The sequence below is a fragment of the Penaeus vannamei genome, chromosome 8 (assembly GCF_042767895.1).
Source record: "Penaeus vannamei isolate JL-2024 chromosome 8, ASM4276789v1, whole genome shotgun sequence".
NCBI lineage: Eukaryota > Metazoa > Arthropoda > Malacostraca > Decapoda > Penaeidae > Penaeus > Penaeus vannamei.
Genome location: NC_091556.1, coordinates 4,614,720 through 4,632,219, shown reverse-complemented (window position 1 = coordinate 4,632,219; position 17,500 = coordinate 4,614,720). Strand labels below are relative to the sequence as shown.

The 17,500-nt window shown below is 35.9% G+C and overlaps 2 protein-coding genes across 4 annotated transcripts in view; one reads left to right on the top strand and one right to left on the bottom strand.

Moving 5' to 3' along the window:
* Positions 1 to 597: 597 nt before the first annotated feature.
* Positions 598 to 5,778, top strand: LOC113813316 (protein AMN1 homolog). Its single transcript, XM_027365295.2, has 7 exons — positions 598 to 737; positions 1,840 to 2,032; positions 2,731 to 2,882; positions 3,098 to 3,217; positions 3,420 to 3,631; positions 4,935 to 5,103; positions 5,309 to 5,778. Exons 2-7 carry the CDS (start codon positions 2,007 to 2,009, stop codon positions 5,377 to 5,379), a joined length of 750 nt encoding a protein of 249 aa, XP_027221096.1. The 5' UTR covers positions 598 to 737; positions 1,840 to 2,006; the 3' UTR covers positions 5,380 to 5,778.
* Positions 5,779 to 10,934: 5,156 nt separating this feature from the next.
* LOC113813312 (uncharacterized) overlaps positions 10,935 to 17,500 on the bottom strand; it is a 14,840-nt gene continuing 8,274 nt past the window's right edge. For all 3 annotated transcript variants that reach the window (XM_027365291.2, XM_070124216.1, XM_070124217.1), the window contains exons 4-9: positions 17,123 to 17,352; positions 16,071 to 16,718; positions 13,552 to 13,683; positions 13,289 to 13,354; positions 12,901 to 13,134; positions 10,935 to 12,467 (exon numbers count right to left, since the gene is read on the bottom strand). In XM_027365291.2, coding sequence (XP_027221092.2) covers positions 12,264 to 12,467; positions 12,901 to 13,134; positions 13,289 to 13,354; positions 13,552 to 13,683; positions 16,071 to 16,718; positions 17,123 to 17,352 — 1,514 coding nt within the window. In that variant the 3' untranslated portion in view covers positions 10,935 to 12,263. The remainder of the gene's footprint in view (positions 12,468 to 12,900; positions 13,135 to 13,288; positions 13,355 to 13,551; positions 13,684 to 16,070; positions 16,719 to 17,122; positions 17,353 to 17,500) is intronic.

Below are 17,500 nucleotides of genomic sequence, written 5' to 3'. Positions count from 1 at the left end.
TATATATATATATATATATATATATATGTGTGTGTGTGTGTGTGTGTGTGTGTGTGTGTGTGTGTGTGTGTGTGTGTGTATCTATATATATATATATATATATATATATATATATATATATATATATATATATATATATATATAGTTATGGTTATATAAATGATTCGGATTTACGACTTATGTTTATAAGGACTTAAACGGTTGATTTTCTTTCGTATTTTTATCACATATGCCTACACTAAATAATGTCATGAAGAAACTGAAATGTCTCAAAAGAATCAGCCTGACCTTTCGTCTATTTCCAAAATGCAAGAGAGGATAAAGTCGCTTCGTCTCCCTCTTCCTTTTCACATGATAAATCTATTTCATATAGATACATCTCATAAATGTTGGTCAAATGTGAATTCAGTTGAATCGACGGTATATTCACAATTTAGGAAGCATCCACAATACATTTATAATTCCAAATACCCTGTATGTTGATCCAATATTAGATCCTAACTCTCATACTCAGTAGGTATATAAATTCATAGATGGATAAATAACAAAGAAAATAAAAATCAATATCAAAACTCTTCCCAAGTGGGCGGCGATGTACACAAACAGTGTCGGTCGGGGAAGGGAGCGACGACGTCTCAGCTGGCAAATGTAAACAAACCCGAACAATAACAAAAACAACGTCATGCGAAAGACAATCACGCTCATGACAGCTGACTTGGAGCCGTCCATGACACCTTGTAAGTCTTGGCACTGAATTTTCCTTTGCTGGTGAATGTTGAGGTTTGTTAATTAACACCATGTGGGTTTGTATTTTGTTTTGTTAGGGAGTTTCATTGTCCACTGATTGATCCTTCGTTGCTACAGGGTTTTTTGTTTTGTTTTTGTTTTCGTTGTTTTGTGCTTTAAATCGTTTACTCGGGATAATGCGAAAGTGATTTGTCTAATTGGCAATCAAAATGTTCTGTGATTTGATCTGAATGGTTCTGTCTTTGTCTATTTGTAATGCATATTTGAAATTAACATGCAAGAACCGGCAGTGACACATTTCGTCTTTGCTTATTGATTTGAAAATGACTTTGATACATCAAATCCCAAAACATCTGATTTTGATTCACAGTAATACACAGTTTTTCTGATTTTACACTTAACTTGTAGATCATGCAAGCTTCTTTACAATGATTATGAATGATGGTAACAGAAATAGTGTGTGTCAATAGTGTAACTAAAGAGAATCATTAAAAAGGAGTTGAATAACAATCTTCATGTTGTATAAGCTTTAAAGGCAACTGTAAGGATGAGCTGTGATTGAAATGAATTTCAAGGATTTTCATTGTCAAGACGTAATACTTTAGTTATATATTTTAATGTAAGATTATTTATTCACATTCCTTTCCTTGTATGTAAGGATGTTTATCATTCTTTCTTACTTTCATGTTATGGAGATTGTGAATATCAATTTAATATAAATCATTTGTAAAATGAGTTGTATGTCCTTTATTCCTCATTTTAGATGCTGTACTTTTTTTTTGTTCTTTTTAGCTATTAGTGAGTATTTGGAAATGATTAGGCTACAGAAAAAGTGTTTGACTGAAAGACATGCTGGAGTAAAGGAATATTACCAAACAAAATAAAAAAAATACTAGAGGTCTTTATGTAAAAAATATGCATTGAAATTTCTGTTTGAAGAATTGTCAGTAATTATTTCTGTACATGTTTTGAGAGATGTATGAATTTATACCATGTTGAATGTTGGTAACTTCTGCTATTTAGAGAGTGCTCTAAATGTAATTTGCTTCATCAATATATAATTAACCAAGTTTCTGTGATTTGTAATTGCAGACGTTATCCAGCGCTAATTTTGCAGAGTAGCTGTGGAAACAGAACTGCAAAGGTCAGATATCAGGAAAGATAAATTTTAGCCTCATAGAATTAGTTTAGAAGAAAGGCTTATAAATGAAAGAAAATTAATTACGTGGAACTGGAGCCTTATTGACTGCCTCATCACTATGCAGCCGTCAACTCTCGTAGATCTGTAAGTGTGTTTAAACACTACTTTTAATTGATTTTTAAAAAAATGTTGTCCTGTTATTTGGGAAGTTATCATCTTATATGATTATGTTTTTAAATTCCATTTATAATAATGTCATGGTTACAAATTTTGAACTACATTATTGATTTTAACATTACTTTTGACATTATTGTTACTGACTTTGGACTTGTCATTGTTTTTATGGTTTCAGCATGACTTTGTTTTTGAAACACACACACACACACACACACACACACACACACACACACACACACACACACACACCACACCACACCACACCACACCACACCACACCACACCACACCACACCACACACACACACACACACACACACACACACACACACACACACACACACACACACACACACACACACACACACACACACACACACACACACACACACACACACACACACCACACATGCACACCACACATACACACCACACACACACACACACACACACACACACACACACACACACACACACACACACACACACACACACACACACACACACACACACACACACACACACACACACACACACACACACACACACACACACACACACACACACACACACACACACACACACACACACACACACATTGAAAAATATATTGTACATCAGTTACTAGTTATTGCCTTACCATATTTTTTAAAAACAAATTTACAGATGTCTAGATGTTACATGCTCAATCCCAGCAGAATATTATATAAGGCTGCCACTACCCCTAAAGGACAGACTTCTCACAAAGTTCACAAAGAGAGGAAGTTGCACAGACACCATTCTTTCCTCTCTTCTCCACTCTCACCTTACAAGTTTAGGTAAGTGTGAGTTTGACATCCAAAATTTATCTTTGAACAAAATACTTATTGAAGTTGTGCAAAGAAAAGTTGATGTTGTATTAGCCTGTATTTTATAACATTGGTTTTCATTAAATTTTTATTGATACCAGTATGTTGAACTGTGTATGTAACCTAAATTTACTAAGCAGAATATATTAATCAAGGATGCAGAGTGAACTGATTTTCGTTTTCAGACTTAAGGGACTGCCAGATTTCAGGCAAAGGGTTAGCATGTTTGGATGTTGCCAAGCATCTCCAGGTATTGCATTTGCCACAACCACCAATAGTCAGTGATAACCACTTCTCAGAGTACTGTGAGTGATTTTTGTGATTGCTAAAAGACACTAGCACACTCTTTATACAATTTCTTTTAGGCAGAATACTGCAAGGAAATATTATGCTTACATATTACCTTTTTAAGGCAGTTGAGAGAAAGACTAGGTCATGATATCTTTTTGTATCGGAAGGCATAAAGGCTCATCAAGATATTTGACCCTCCTCTCCCCATTATTTCAGCACTCATCAGACTCGGTGAAGGCAAGACCAGGCTGAGAATCATCACCCTCAATGGCCTCTCAGGAGTCACGGACCGTGTGGTTGGCTCGTTAGTTGGGGGTTGTCCGTTCCTCCAAGAACTCCACATTCCTAATACCACCATCACCAACCATGCTCTCACTGCAATTGCCACCTTGACACACCTTGTCTGTCTCAACATCGCTAGAACACAGGTGCCGTTGGGGTTGTTCAGAAAGAGTTTTGAAAATTTTTAGATATCCGAAATTTTCACTGAGAAAAGTTGTGAGTGGCGAGATAAAGTTGAAAAAGGTTTTACTTCATATGAATTAGAGATATCATAATTTAAAAAGATATATTGATATATTAAGTGTTTTTTGCATTCCATGATATGTTGAATTTGATAGCCTGTTTAAACTATAAACCTCCATTTTGCAGTAGAGGAAAAATGTGAATAGATAATGGGGAAAGGAATGATATACAAAATAACCGTGAATAAAAGAGAATGCAATAGACCTAGAAGAGAAGAGAGAGGATGTGAAGTGATATATTTGATCTTTGAAAGAAAGAGAAAAAAAGGGACAAAAGTCAAGAAAACTGGAAGAGAAAAAAAGGAGGGGAAATAAAATAAATAAGAAACGGGAGATGTGAGGAAAAGAAGGGCAGAGAAGAGGAAGGAGAGAAGGAAATGGATTGGAGGAGGGAACAAAGAAAGAGTGGGAGTAGGAATAGGAATTGAACTAATAGTAAAAATGAGAGTTAAGGTAAGACTAAAAGTTGGAGTGGGAGACGGGGTGGGAGTGAGAGTGAGTGAGAGTGGGTGTGAGATTGAGAGTGGGAGTGAGAATGAGTGAGAGTGGGTGTGAGATTGAGAGTGGGAGTGAGAATGAGAGGGAGTGAAAGCGAGAGTGGGAGTGAGAATGAGAGGGAGTGAAAACGAGAGTGGGAGTGTGAATGAGAGTGAGAGTAGGGGTGAGATAAAGAGTAAGAATGACAGTGAGAGTGGGGGTGGGTGAGTGAGTGAGTGAGTGAGTGAGTGAGTGAGTGAGTGAGTGAGTGAGTGAGTGAGTGAGTGAGTGAGTGAGTGAGTGAGGGAGGGAGGGAGGGAGGGAGGGAGGGAGGGAGGGAGGGAGGGAGGGAGGAAGGAAGGGAGGGAGGGAGGGAGGGAGGGAGGGAGGGAGGGAGGGAGGGAGGGAGAGAGGGAGGGAGGGAGGGAGGGAGGGAAGGAGGGAGGGAGGGAGGGAGGGAGGGAGGGAGAAAGCTAAGGCAAGGGAAAAGACGAGAATGAGGATGAGGCCTTGGGTGTGGGCGAGTGCAAGGACAAGGGCGAAGACAGGGATGGGGATGAGGGCAAGGTTGAGAGTGGGAGAGAGAGAGAGAGAGAGGGAAGGAGAGAGAGGGAGAGGGAAAGAGAAAGGGAGAGGGAAGGAGAGATAGATAGAGAGAGAGGGAAAGGGAGATAATATACACCATACATATCATATTCACTTTCAATAACCTTTTTAACAATCTCAACAGGTGACAGACATAGGGATTCAGCACCTTGTAGGAGGAGGAGTGCGGCACAGTCTACAGGAGCTTCGGGTCGACGGATGTGCTCGGCTCACAGATGACAGCATTGAGACTCTCTGCCTTTGTTGCTCTCGTTTAAATATCCTTTGTTTCCACCACTGTCCTAGAGTGTCAGGTAATAGAAGTTAATTGGATTATTATGTGTGTGTGTGTGTGTGTGTGTGTGTGTGTGTGTGTGTGTGTGTGTGTGTGTGTGTGTGTGTGTGTGTGTGTGTGTGTGTGTGTGTGTGTGTGTGTGTGTGTTTTGTTTGTATCTGTTCTAAACTACAATATTACATAATTAATTTCCTGAAAAGGATAATTATCCACATTCCACACAGAACGATCCAGAGAATTACTCGGAGAACTCATGGCCTGTAAGATGAAGCAGATCACATGGACCGTGTACTAAGCATCCACCGCCACTAGCTGTCACGCACCACACACACCACAAGAAATAAACAACTGAAAAATCAAGGTTGTATTATTCAATGAGATTACATGGGCTTGCACTGTAAGCAGCTGCTGTTTATTGACTACAGAAAGAACATGAAATTCATCATCATGAATAGATTCATTTTCATGATATTTATGTAAGTTGCTCATGTTATTGTATGCTAATGTATTTCTCGGTTCTTGCAACTAGGGTGAGGCAAATATATATGTGTTGCACCTGCGTTAATGCTCAGATATTTACATTGATTTCATAATCAGAAATATAAAGACTAAGGGACTAATAGACAGATATGAATGACTATCAGTGTTCTGTGATTTTTCTAAAAGAGGATCTATAATAAAGACATATTTGTTTTACTGTCGTTCATTTGCATCCTGACTTTCTGGTTCATGAAATAAATGAAGATCAAATTAAATGTAATTGTCTTGAAAATAGGAGCTTGATTGATTTGATCTTTTAGATATTTCTTTATAATAATGATAAGAGTACAGAGACAGATAGCAGTACTTAGATGTTGAAATATATGACTTGATTTGACTATGATGTGGAGTCATATATAATTTGTATTTAAAATTGTTTGCACATTGCAGTTATAACACCTGCACGAATCCTTTGGTCCAACATGCATGCTGGTCCGAGAGTGATATGATTTGTTAATTAACATGTAGTATTATATCTTTGGTCAATTAAGTCAAATAACACTAAGCTAGACTAAAGTAATGTTTGTATGCTGCAATTTACCATTACTTTATATCATGTAGTTTGTGTGATATAAACAGCCATAAACAAATTATATATTCAGACCTGAGGAGATCTTGAGTAATACTTGCTTCATATCACATTTTTAATAAAATGTGATACTGTATTATGCATTATCAATATATAAGTTGTATTTCTGGAAATATAACACAAGCAAGAACACAGCGAGGACAGAAGTCATGTCTCGATGGAAGTGAATATCAGTGATAACGTCATAGCTGCAGTTTAAATACTCTTTGCTCACAACTTATGTGACTGAATATCTAATACAGAGGGCTGTATCCTGCGAGTGCGGCACATTATCAAAGGTTCGTCAGTGATAAAATACTTGTGCCTTTAATAAAATGCTGGTGTGATTTTGCTATTAATGACCAATATATTTAAAATATATATATAACAATTAAATACTTCTCTTACTTATTTCACTACTGGTCATTTTGGAAATTTACTTCAATATCCTTTATTTTGAAGGCAATCTTTGGAAAACCCAATATAAGGCCATGCTGTATAAATTGGAAGGGAAAACAAAACATTTAACATAAACGTTTGAAAGATTTTATTGAAAAAATGTCCTTTTAGCATTTCAAGTTTAAATGCATTCAAATGACATTATGAATATATAAAACATAATTTTTTCATATCCAAATCTATGTAACAAATTTTGAGATATTTCTTTTTTATTTTAAGAAATGTCAAATAGCATTGTGTATAAGCATATTCCTATATACATTTTATAAAATCATAAGTAAATGCTTGGTAATTTAAAGATATTTAGAGAAAATTACCAAATACACATATATATTTTTACAGAAAAAAATACATCTCCCTCTTTAACTACAGAAACATTGGAGAAATATAGTTTACATAATTAGATTTTTGGTAATATTTCTGCTGCAGATATGTTGATAAAATGTTATTCTTTGTATTCAGCTATTTAATATTTAGGAAACTAATTTTTAAAAAATCATTAAAAAGAAGGATAGCAAGAGAGGGTTTATATTAAAAGTAAAGAGAGAGAGCGGGAGAGGGAGAGGGAGAGGGAGAGGGAGAGGGAGAGGGAGAGGGAGAGGGAGAGGGAGAGGGAGAGGGAGAGGGAGAGGGAGAGGGAGAGGGAGAGGGAGAGGGAGAGGGAGAGGGAGAGGGAGAGGGAGAGGGAGAGGGAGAGGGAGAGGGAGAGGGAGAGGGAGAGGGAGAGGGAGAGGGAGAGGGAGAGGGAGAGGGAGAGGGAGAGGGAGAAAGAGAAAGAGAAAGAGAAAGAGAAAGAGAAAGAGAAAGAGAAAGAGAAAGAGAAAGAGAAAGAGAAAGAGAAAGAGAGAGAGAGAGAGAGAGAGAGAGAGAGAGAGAGAGAGAGAGAGAGAGAGAGAGAAAGAAAGAAAGAAAGAAAGAAAGAAAGAAAGAAAGAAAGAAAGAAAGAAAGAAAGAGAGAGAGAGAGAGAGAGAGAGAGAGAGAGAGAGAGAGAGAGAGAGAGAGAGAGAGAGGATGAGAGAGAGAGAGAGAGAGGGAGAGGGAGAGAGGGAGAGAGAGAGAGGGAGTGAGGGAGAGAGAAAGAGAAAAAGAGAGAGGGATTTGATTGAAGTTGTATGTGAACATACCCAGATATCAGCACACACACTGATACTATTTCAAAACAAAGGAATTTTATTGTGAAAGGATAATGCATGTATCTGTAAATTTAAAAGACTTTGCTATTTTTACAAGATGTACATAAGCAACAAATAATAACAATGTAATGACAATTTTAGTAATTTTTGTGATTATGATAGTATTGATAAAATAATAATAATAATAATAATAATATTGGTAATAATTATAATAATAGTATTCATAATAATAATAATGATAATAATAATAATAATAATAATAATAACAATAATAATAATAGTAAATATAATAATAATAATAATAATAATGATGACAATAATAATAAAACAATTATGCAGTTAACAAAAAGGTTAAAAGTGGTAATGACAATTATTAAGCATTCTTGTAACTGAATCCATTTAGGTAGTTATATAGATATGACGACTGAAAACTGTGAATATACAAGTATGAAATATATGAAGATTTATAGATTCAGTTACATAAAATGCGCTGCAATATAATTAAGATTTCACAAAATCATACTTTCGTAATACTGTGGGCCTGTCTCATACTGAATGAACTTCATATAAAAAACATTTTATATATGAAAGGGAACACTCACCTGCCAAACAGTTATTTCATAATTAAATTCATACAGTTACACATATGGAGAAGATAAATACTACTATCTTAACCCACTGGCTGCGGATGGCATCATATGATGCACCGTGCAATTGACAGCTGATCCCCTTCGAGCAGCGGGCGGCCGGGCGGCCGCGCGGCATGGGAGCTGAGCCTAGCCGGCATTCCCCTTGCGGCCTTACAGGGCCCAGGCCCACCACCCCCGGGCCTGCATGTGCGATGGGCTGTTTACCGCCAAATGAGTTGTTCACCTATTGCGCGTGCTAAAACCACACCCGCCACTCTTTCTGAGCGCATTTACATATGTTTGCATGTTTGCATGTAGTTGCAAGGGTTTTTGCAAATTTTTGCAGATTTTTGCTTACTTATTTTTTCTGAGATATAAGTAAACAAAATATTTGCGCGAAAGAGGGAAGGCAGCACCACTGTGCGCACGCACTTGAGTGTGCGGTCCCATACGCCACCCGAGTTGAAAATAATTAAAATTAGGGGATTACGCGCCATATTGGATAATACCGCGACCAATGGGTTAACAGTATTACTTGTGAATCATTATTATACAAAAGTAGCCAACTCCCATGAAGAACTGTATTCCCCCCTAAAAAAAGGTAAAATATAATGAACATATAAATAAATAATACATGAAGATTGATCAATCAATATGATCAGATCAAATCTTATTCCCTAAAAATCTACAATTATTTCTAAACCCACTCGCGACAGATGACACTTGATCACATTGTGGTGAACCAAGCTGAATCCTATGATGACGGGACCTAATTCTTTTGTGACGTAATATTACGCAACAGTCTAGATTATGTGGCTAGGCCTAAGCTGTGTACAGCTGGCCCATCTGTTACGAGAGGTGTAAATACGTTGTAAGCCATTACGTCATGATGGCTGTACACATACCCATCACTGAAAGGTTAAATGCATTACTGGTCTTCTTCTTTGTTGTTCTAAATTGCTGTTCACTTGCTTAGGCCTAGTTGCAGTCATCGAGGAAATTCAGACTCTCATATGTTAGCTTAAGCCTTTCTTTTTTTCAGCCTTATGGGAAATAAGGTAAACGTATGTTTCCTGCGCTTCTAATTTTTCACTCAAATGGCCTATTGCACACAATGCCCTGCATGTGGCTCGGTATAGTGTGGGGAATTCCCATCATAAATCAGTGTATAATAATAATAATAATAATAATAAATATATATATCTTGCCTTTGTGCCTTGTAAAATGTTTTAGTTGCTAAGAAGTAAAAATGCACAACCACACACACAATAAAAAGATCTAAACACTTAAGTACGCAATTCAAATGGTATTAAACAGACTCAAACAACTTCCTCAGTATACGATAATATATACATTACATATATATATATATATATATATATATATATATATATATATATATATATATATATATATATATATGTGTGTGTGTGTGTGTGTGTGTGTGTGTGTGTGTGTGTGTGTGTGTGTGTGTGTGTGTGTGTGTGTGTGTGTGTGTGTGTGTGTGTGTGTATGTGTGTGTATGTGCGTGGATAAAGCCATTTTTAGTTGGCCTTATATTTGAGTTTTGGACATATTTCTTTCAGTTCAAAAATACTGTAAAATCTACTCAAAATTGCACTTGAAAACTGTAACAGTGCTCCAATCTCACAGACGTCAAGGGTAAGAGTGTTATGTATATCAAGTACTTTCGTCATGTGTCGACCTCAACCACAAGAGAGAAAAAAGAAGAAAAAATATACAGATAATAACAATAATAGCAATATCAGTAGTAGTAGTGGTAGTAGTAGTAGTAGTAATGGTGGTGGTAGTAGTAACAGTAGTAGTAGTAGTAGTAGTAGTAGTAGTAGTAGTAGTAGTAGTAGTAGTAGTAGTAGTAGTAGTAGTAGTAGTAGTAGTAGTAGTAGTAGTAGTTGTAGTAGTAGCAATAACAATAATTATAATAATCATAATAATAACAATGAATAACTGAACCATTTACAATTACAGCGTATCATCATATTAAACCGTTGACACCAGTTTTTTGTTTTATTGATTTTATTTACTTATGGGGGTGACTTCAGAAGCACTCAGTCACCAATGCTTCAATTACTAGGCCTTCCTGACTTCATCTACTTACCCTCTTTTTTTTTATTACTATCATTATTGTTAATATCATAATCACAATAATAATAATAATAACAATAATAAAAACAACAATATAAATAAAATCAATAATAGTAATAGAAATGTACTTCTTTTTTAATCAAAAGTCACAGAACTGGGTTAGCAGGTAAGATCAACATGGGCCTAGTAAATGAATCGGTGATTATGCACTTGTGGTGCCATTGGTGTGTAAACCAAATTAATATAAGAAAAACCACAGTGGGCAGTGAAAGTACATGATAACAGCAGGTTTAAAAGAATGAGAGAATGCAAACAAGTTCATCTTTCAACACAAACATTTTTTTTTCTTTTTTTTTTTTTTTACCGCTGCATGATTTTATACTTTCATCAGTATTACATAAACAGCGGAATAAGTTTCCTTACGCAATCACATATACTTTTGTTCATTATAATACAAGTTATGTACAATTACCCAAGCTACAGAACCAATGAAATGATACCCGATTTTAACTCGAGCATAAAATCAATTCAAGTGCGATGTTAAAGTCTTGTTGCAGAATACTATAGTCTGAGGGAAAGTACAACAATCTTAAGAGATTTTAACAGTCACTTGTCTTGTTGATTATGTCTCATTCTGGATAAATATCTCTTTATATGCAGATATGGAGTGCACTCCATAATCATGTGGATATAATACTGCCTTTGAAAAAGTCTATCTTTGTTCAGAAACAGCATAAATGGCAAAATTAATGTAATTACATGTATTACAGCATAACGTCTAGTTACTATTATCTGGTATTCCACAGCAGTTGCCATCTTCTCATTGCATAAACCAAATCCATTCTAGTGTTATATTCTAGAAAAAAAACACGTATGTTCAAAAATACGAAAATCTTGTTAAGCGCAATTAAAAAAGAATAAAAATCCATAGATCTGTTATCTCACAGCCACAATTTAGAGTAAGACACTTATGAAATTATTGTCAGACAACTTTCCTGGACTTTTATCAGTACAAAAGGCCATATGACAAACAGACAACTAACCTAACACCTGGGAAACGATAAACAAAGCCCACCATTGAATAATTTTTTTTTTTCTAAAAACAAACGTCTGTCTTACTGTCCAACAATCATTAGTTTCAATACACAAGAAATAAATATGTAAATAGATACTGTACATTAAAATAGAAAACCATTATGACCATAGTAAAGAAAATTTGAACATCTTTTTGTTTCTAATACAGGTACTAATTTTTTTGAAACATCTCAAAAAAAAAAAAAAAAAAAAAAAAAAAAAATTCAATTAATATCTTCTTAACTTCCTTCAGAAATTCCGATCAACTTTTGCATAATGTGTATGCATGCAGCTCAGTAGTTCCTATTGTAATATTCATTAACGTTATTATAATGTCGGAATTATCTTTACACTTCAGATACAACAGCAATATGATTTTCAGATGCATGAAGAAATTCATGTAAATATAGTAGACATATTCACATATTGCTAATGCATAAAATGGGGTTGGGAAGGGAAGGAGCCTTTACAAAAATAAAATTGCATAAATAATAATGACCAGAAAGAGCATTCATTTAAGTCACTCACACACTTTTCATTGTTTTGATATCAATACAAAGCATATACATATATACAAACATATATTATGCTTACCCATACATAAAGATATAAGGTTCACTTAAGGTCTTCATATAATCTCACAAAGTCCTTTATCCTTGTTTTAAACATCTACTTAATCCGCTCATCCGTTACCCAGATTAACTTTGTGTCTAAATTATGCTTTCGTACAAGGCTGAGCAGTTCTTGGTATTCCTCCATGGTCGCAGCCCCCATGTGACATAGGCGTCCAATGCATCGTAGCGAGTTCTCTTGCATTAGTAACAACCGCACAGTGCCTAATGTGACGGTGGTTGAGACGTTGAACCAGACTTCCTGAAAAATAAAAATTTTGGAGTACAGCAACCTGAATTTTTTTCATACTCTTTCTAACATGTGTAGCTAGGTTGTCAACTTATTAATGTTCATGCTTTGATGGAAAGATTGTCTTCACAAAATTCAATTCTATTTAGCAAATTCATACCTATCAAGCAAGTTTTAATTTCTAAATTCCTATCACGAGTTCCTGTACTTAAACTCTCCTCTGTTTGTGCACTATTCTCATGGCATATACACTATACATGGCAGAAATCTCATCATGAAGTATATAAAGATATAAAAGCTCAAATCTCATCACAGCTCTGAAGGGGGCAAAATAGGAAAGATGATCAAGAGCAAACAATCTTCAACATCGCCATGAGATAGCCGTCACAAGCAAACATCGCTAGAAAATTCAATATTCGACAATTCTCAAAAGTTGATGTTTAACCTCAAGATCTGGCAGTGGGTTGGTCTCCAGAATGGAGGTGAAGGTTGCGTCATGCAGCCATTCTAGCTCCCCATCTAGGTGTAGGGTGCGGAGGGCTGGTGTGTGGCTCAGCACAAATCTTAGGCGGCGGTTACTAATCACACCTGTCAGATTGAGGTGCTCAAGGTGCTGGTGGGCAGGAGCTGGAATGCCCATGTCTAACCGCTCATCACTATCCTCTAGACTGTACCTGGCCTGTAATGCAAAGAAATGGTTTCACTCTATCCTGACATTTAAAAAAAATTGGTCAGTTCATGAATCAATAATACAAGACAAAGGCATTATTTCTAACGCAGCTTTTGTTGACTTAGAAATAATACCAACATGATAAGAAATCACAAGAAATTACCTTATAGTCACCAGAAAATGTCAGATTTACAAGATTTGGGCAGCAGCTGGCTACAACATTGTGTGCCTGCAAGACAAGAGATTATCAGATTACAATCCAATACAGCTAAGAATGAACAACATAAAGCTTAAAGTGCCAAAGATAAGAAAGAAAATTCATACTTAAATAACTATGGCTACCTAAATAACTAAACAGACAAATGAGTATATAAATACATATATCACAAATACAAACATTATCCAGACAGTGCCTTCAGGTCCTACCTCAGCAACAAAGAACCAGTCGTCAGCCAAATGAAGATGTAGTACAGTCAGCTGACTTCCGCAGGCTTCCACCATGCGTCTCACCAAGTCCACTGAACACCTGTCATACAAGTTGGCTTGCAGTTTTTTCAGCTGAGGAGGACAAAATACAAATGTCTGTGAGAGTAATTAGAAACAATCTTTCAAAATCTGTATATGTTCTTACACTCTAGAAATATCTAACTAATGCCAGTGTAAATGATTTATCATGTGAAAGGCTCTTTATATTATCATGTAAGATGTATCAATTGGTATTTTTTATTTTTTATGTGTTATATCATCATTCTGATTCATTACAATGTATAGTAATGTATAGTTATGTAAAACATTATACTGTGAAAACACTATGTCAAATGTATACTCCACATCTCAAATCTCAAATATATCCTCAACATCTTTTTCAAAAAGACATCCATTCCTATTTCCTGATTTGATCTAGAAACTCCAACAGAGATTTCTTGTCTTTTGAATAGTAGTCCAGAATACAAAAAAGCTGATAAAAAAACAGTAGCTGCTGAAACAAAAATTATGGACACCAAAGAGCATTTTTCTCATGATTGCATAATAAGCATGCATGTAGATTCCTAATGCAGTATATTAAGACTGAAACATTTTCATATCTGAATCATGCCTGGTCAAATGGCCAATCTAAATTTTCAAAATACTGATGCAAGGTAATATGAATACATAATGATCAATACGAATATATAAAATAATAAAACCAATAAATTTTGCTCCTTTCTCCTCAGAAGAAAATGTAAAATGTTTCCGTCAGAAAATCTTGAGATTAAATCATCAAAGCAATAAACTAGTGTTTGTTATTTTTTTCTTTTCTGCATATCAATCGATAAATCAATATACAAAAATGATATGGTAAATGCAAAGACATATCCAAAACTGCTATCAACTGACTCCCATAAAAGTGACCAAATAATTACAGGTACACCACCAACTTTCCTGTTCCTTTGGCCCTTACAACAAGCTGGATTACCCATGCTATTTGTTTTCTAGATTGGCAGATAAATTCCACAGCTTTATCTATCATCTCTAGTAAGAACCGTATTCATGTTGACAAATGTAGGAAATGTATGGATAAGAATGAAAATCTTCGCAATACAATAGCTCTAGTATATGTTCAATGAAGAACCAGTGGTGTACCTGTATAAGTGTCTAGACATATGTGATAATAACATCATACATATTAAGAGGTGTATACTTAAAGGCAGATAAAGCAGGAACTAGAAAATAAATCGAAGAAGAATCCAGATCTCTCTTCAGCCAAGAATGTTTGAATGAACCTCATTTTTCATTAATGCACTTTGTAAAATGTGTATTTACTTACTTCAACATCACCTAGAACTACTACAAAAAGGAAAGTAAAGATTGGAATGGATGAATAATGGAGGCTTAAAAAAAAAAAAAAAAAAAAATATTTAGGATGATATGATTATAAACTTTACAAAAATATGCCTTAATGAACCACATAGTGTCAGATGGATATTTTTACTTTAAATTAGCAAAAATTCATCATTTTAAAGACACCAAAATCTTCTAGCTGTTTCCTGTACTGTTTTTGACATTAGAGTAAAAGCTTCATGCAAAATGAAAGATGTTTACATCTTTTTACGCCACAGAGTTCTAAATCCTGTATCTTTCCTGGATTGCCTAATCTGTCATACAGACATGATTTCCAATGGCAAAAGAAGCACAAAACATTTTTAACCTTAAATGAGAGGGAGGGAGGGAGAAGGAGAAGGAGAAGGAGGGAAGGAGGGAGGGAGGGAGGGAGGGAGGGAGAGAGAGGGAGAGGGAGAGGGAGAGAGAGAGAGAGGGAGAGAGAGAGAGGGAGAGAGAGGGGAGAGAGAGGGAGGGAGGGAGGGAGGGAGAGAGAGAGAGAGAGAGAGAGAGAGAGAGAGAGAGAGAGAGAGAGAGAGAGAGAGAGAGAGAGAGAGAGAGAGAGAGAGAGAGAGAGAGAGAGAGAGAGAGAGAGAGAGAGAGAGAGAGAGAGAAATTCCAAAAATGAGACCATGAGTTATCTGGAAGAATCAAAATGGGAATTTCAAGTCTTATTTAACCCAGTAATTATCCCCAAACTGTCATTACAAATAACTTAATAATTTATCTAACATAGATTCATATATACATTTTTCTCAGGCTAAAGATAGCTGTACTAATATTAAGGTTACATTAAATTTCAATATAAAACTACCCTACTGCGTTCCTTTAAGTAGGATCTAAAAGCTCAGACAGGGAAGGAAATGGTATATGGATTAATACAAATATCTTTTTCTGATAATTATGTTCTGCTAATGAAAATAGAAGTTATCATTTAATCCCCCCAAAATAAAAGACTGGTTGGCTGATTCTGACTCCCTGTATGGTAGTTACCATACCTAAAAAGACCACAAAACATAAATAAATAAATAGATCGAAAAGAAAAAAAATTTAATTAACAATAAAGTAGGTCCAAGCTCGGTTACCTTTGGCTGTGTCGTGAGCATGGAAACGTCAGGCTCTTCTGTCATGTCTTGAAAAACAAAATCCAGCCGTATGTGCTCCAGGTGCGGGAAAAGAACCGAGGTGAGTAAGTCTTCTGTCTGGGGGTTAAAGAGCCAGAAGTTCTTGAGATTGAATCTTTCATCCCTCATGCTCAAGTCTGGCCGCACGAGTGTGGTTGCGTCACCGTGGATCAGCTGCTCCTTTATGCGGTCAAAGAGGTCTGCTCTGGATTCAAACAGGAGTGAGTCGGAGTTACAGTTGAAGGCACAGTGATGCAGCCACGAGAGATTCTTAATGGAATCCACAATTTTCCAGCAACCTTTTCCTGTAATCCGTGTCCCCGAGATGTCAAGCATCTTGAGACTTGAACACTTGGCTATTTCCTCGCACTGCTGGTCTGTTATCTTTTCCGAACCCTTTAAATTTAGTTCACACAGCAGAGGACATGATTCTGAGAGGCCGCTGATCATTTCTGGGGTGCAAATATACTGAATCCCTAACTCTGTTAATTGAGGCAAGTGTGTGAGTTTTGTGCACAAGTTTTCAAATATCTTTGACCGCCAATAACAGGATCGTCCAATCATTAACTTCCTGAGGTTTACTGCCTTGTGTAGGTTATCAAACAGAATCTGTAAATAATGAAAAACAATCAGTAAACAGGACAACTTTCTCTAACTCTATTACAATGCCATTATCCTAAAAAGTGGTTACTTCTGTAAAAATGTATTTCACAAAGCTAACTCTTTTATGAGCAAATAAAAATTATGCATACATGACATGAAGTAAAATTTACTTTCTTATCAAACTACAAGATGTCTTCTCTCATTATTAGACCTCTTTTTTAATATATAAATTTCTTTGTTAATTCTTTTGATAATTCTAAGTTTCTTAATTGCCACTAAACTATGATTTATATAGATACAGCCCAACAGGAAGTCCCTGTTCACTTCACAAACTTCCCATCTCTCTCTCTTTCCCCAAATTCTCAGAACTGAACATCACATACACAAAACTTTAGCCACAAGAGACACACCTTACACATGTCCTGCTCGGAGAACATCTTTGTTCTGCCGAAGTCAAGTTCTCTCAAAGATGAATTGAGAAAGTGAGGTAGGATGTCTTGCACTGCCTTCCGTATCTTCTTTTGCCGCATGTACATCAGGTCTAGGCGTGTTATAATGTTCGAGAAGAGGAGTTCATGCAGCATTACATGTGAATGCGAAGTTAACTGCACGCCCAACTCCTGTCTTAAAGTCTCTAATTCTGTTGAAAAGGAGACAAATGCTAAGAATTAAATATACATGGAAGGAAAGTAAATATATATTCCTAGTATGGTAAACTAGCTTTAGAAATTTATTTTAAAATGCAATATCAATCAGAGTAAATTATACGACTTGTGTTTTTTGGAGGT

Coding starts and splice junctions, on each gene's coding strand:
- LOC113813316 (XM_027365295.2), top strand. CDS start 2,007: ATGCAGCCGTCAACTCTCGTAGATCT. Junction 3,218..3,419: donor TAACCACTTCTCAGAGTACT/GTGAGTGATTTT, acceptor CCATTATTTCAG/CACTCATCAGACTCGGTGAA. Junction 3,632..4,934: donor TCAACATCGCTAGAACACAG/GTGCCGTTGGGG, acceptor CAATCTCAACAG/GTGACAGACATAGGGATTCA.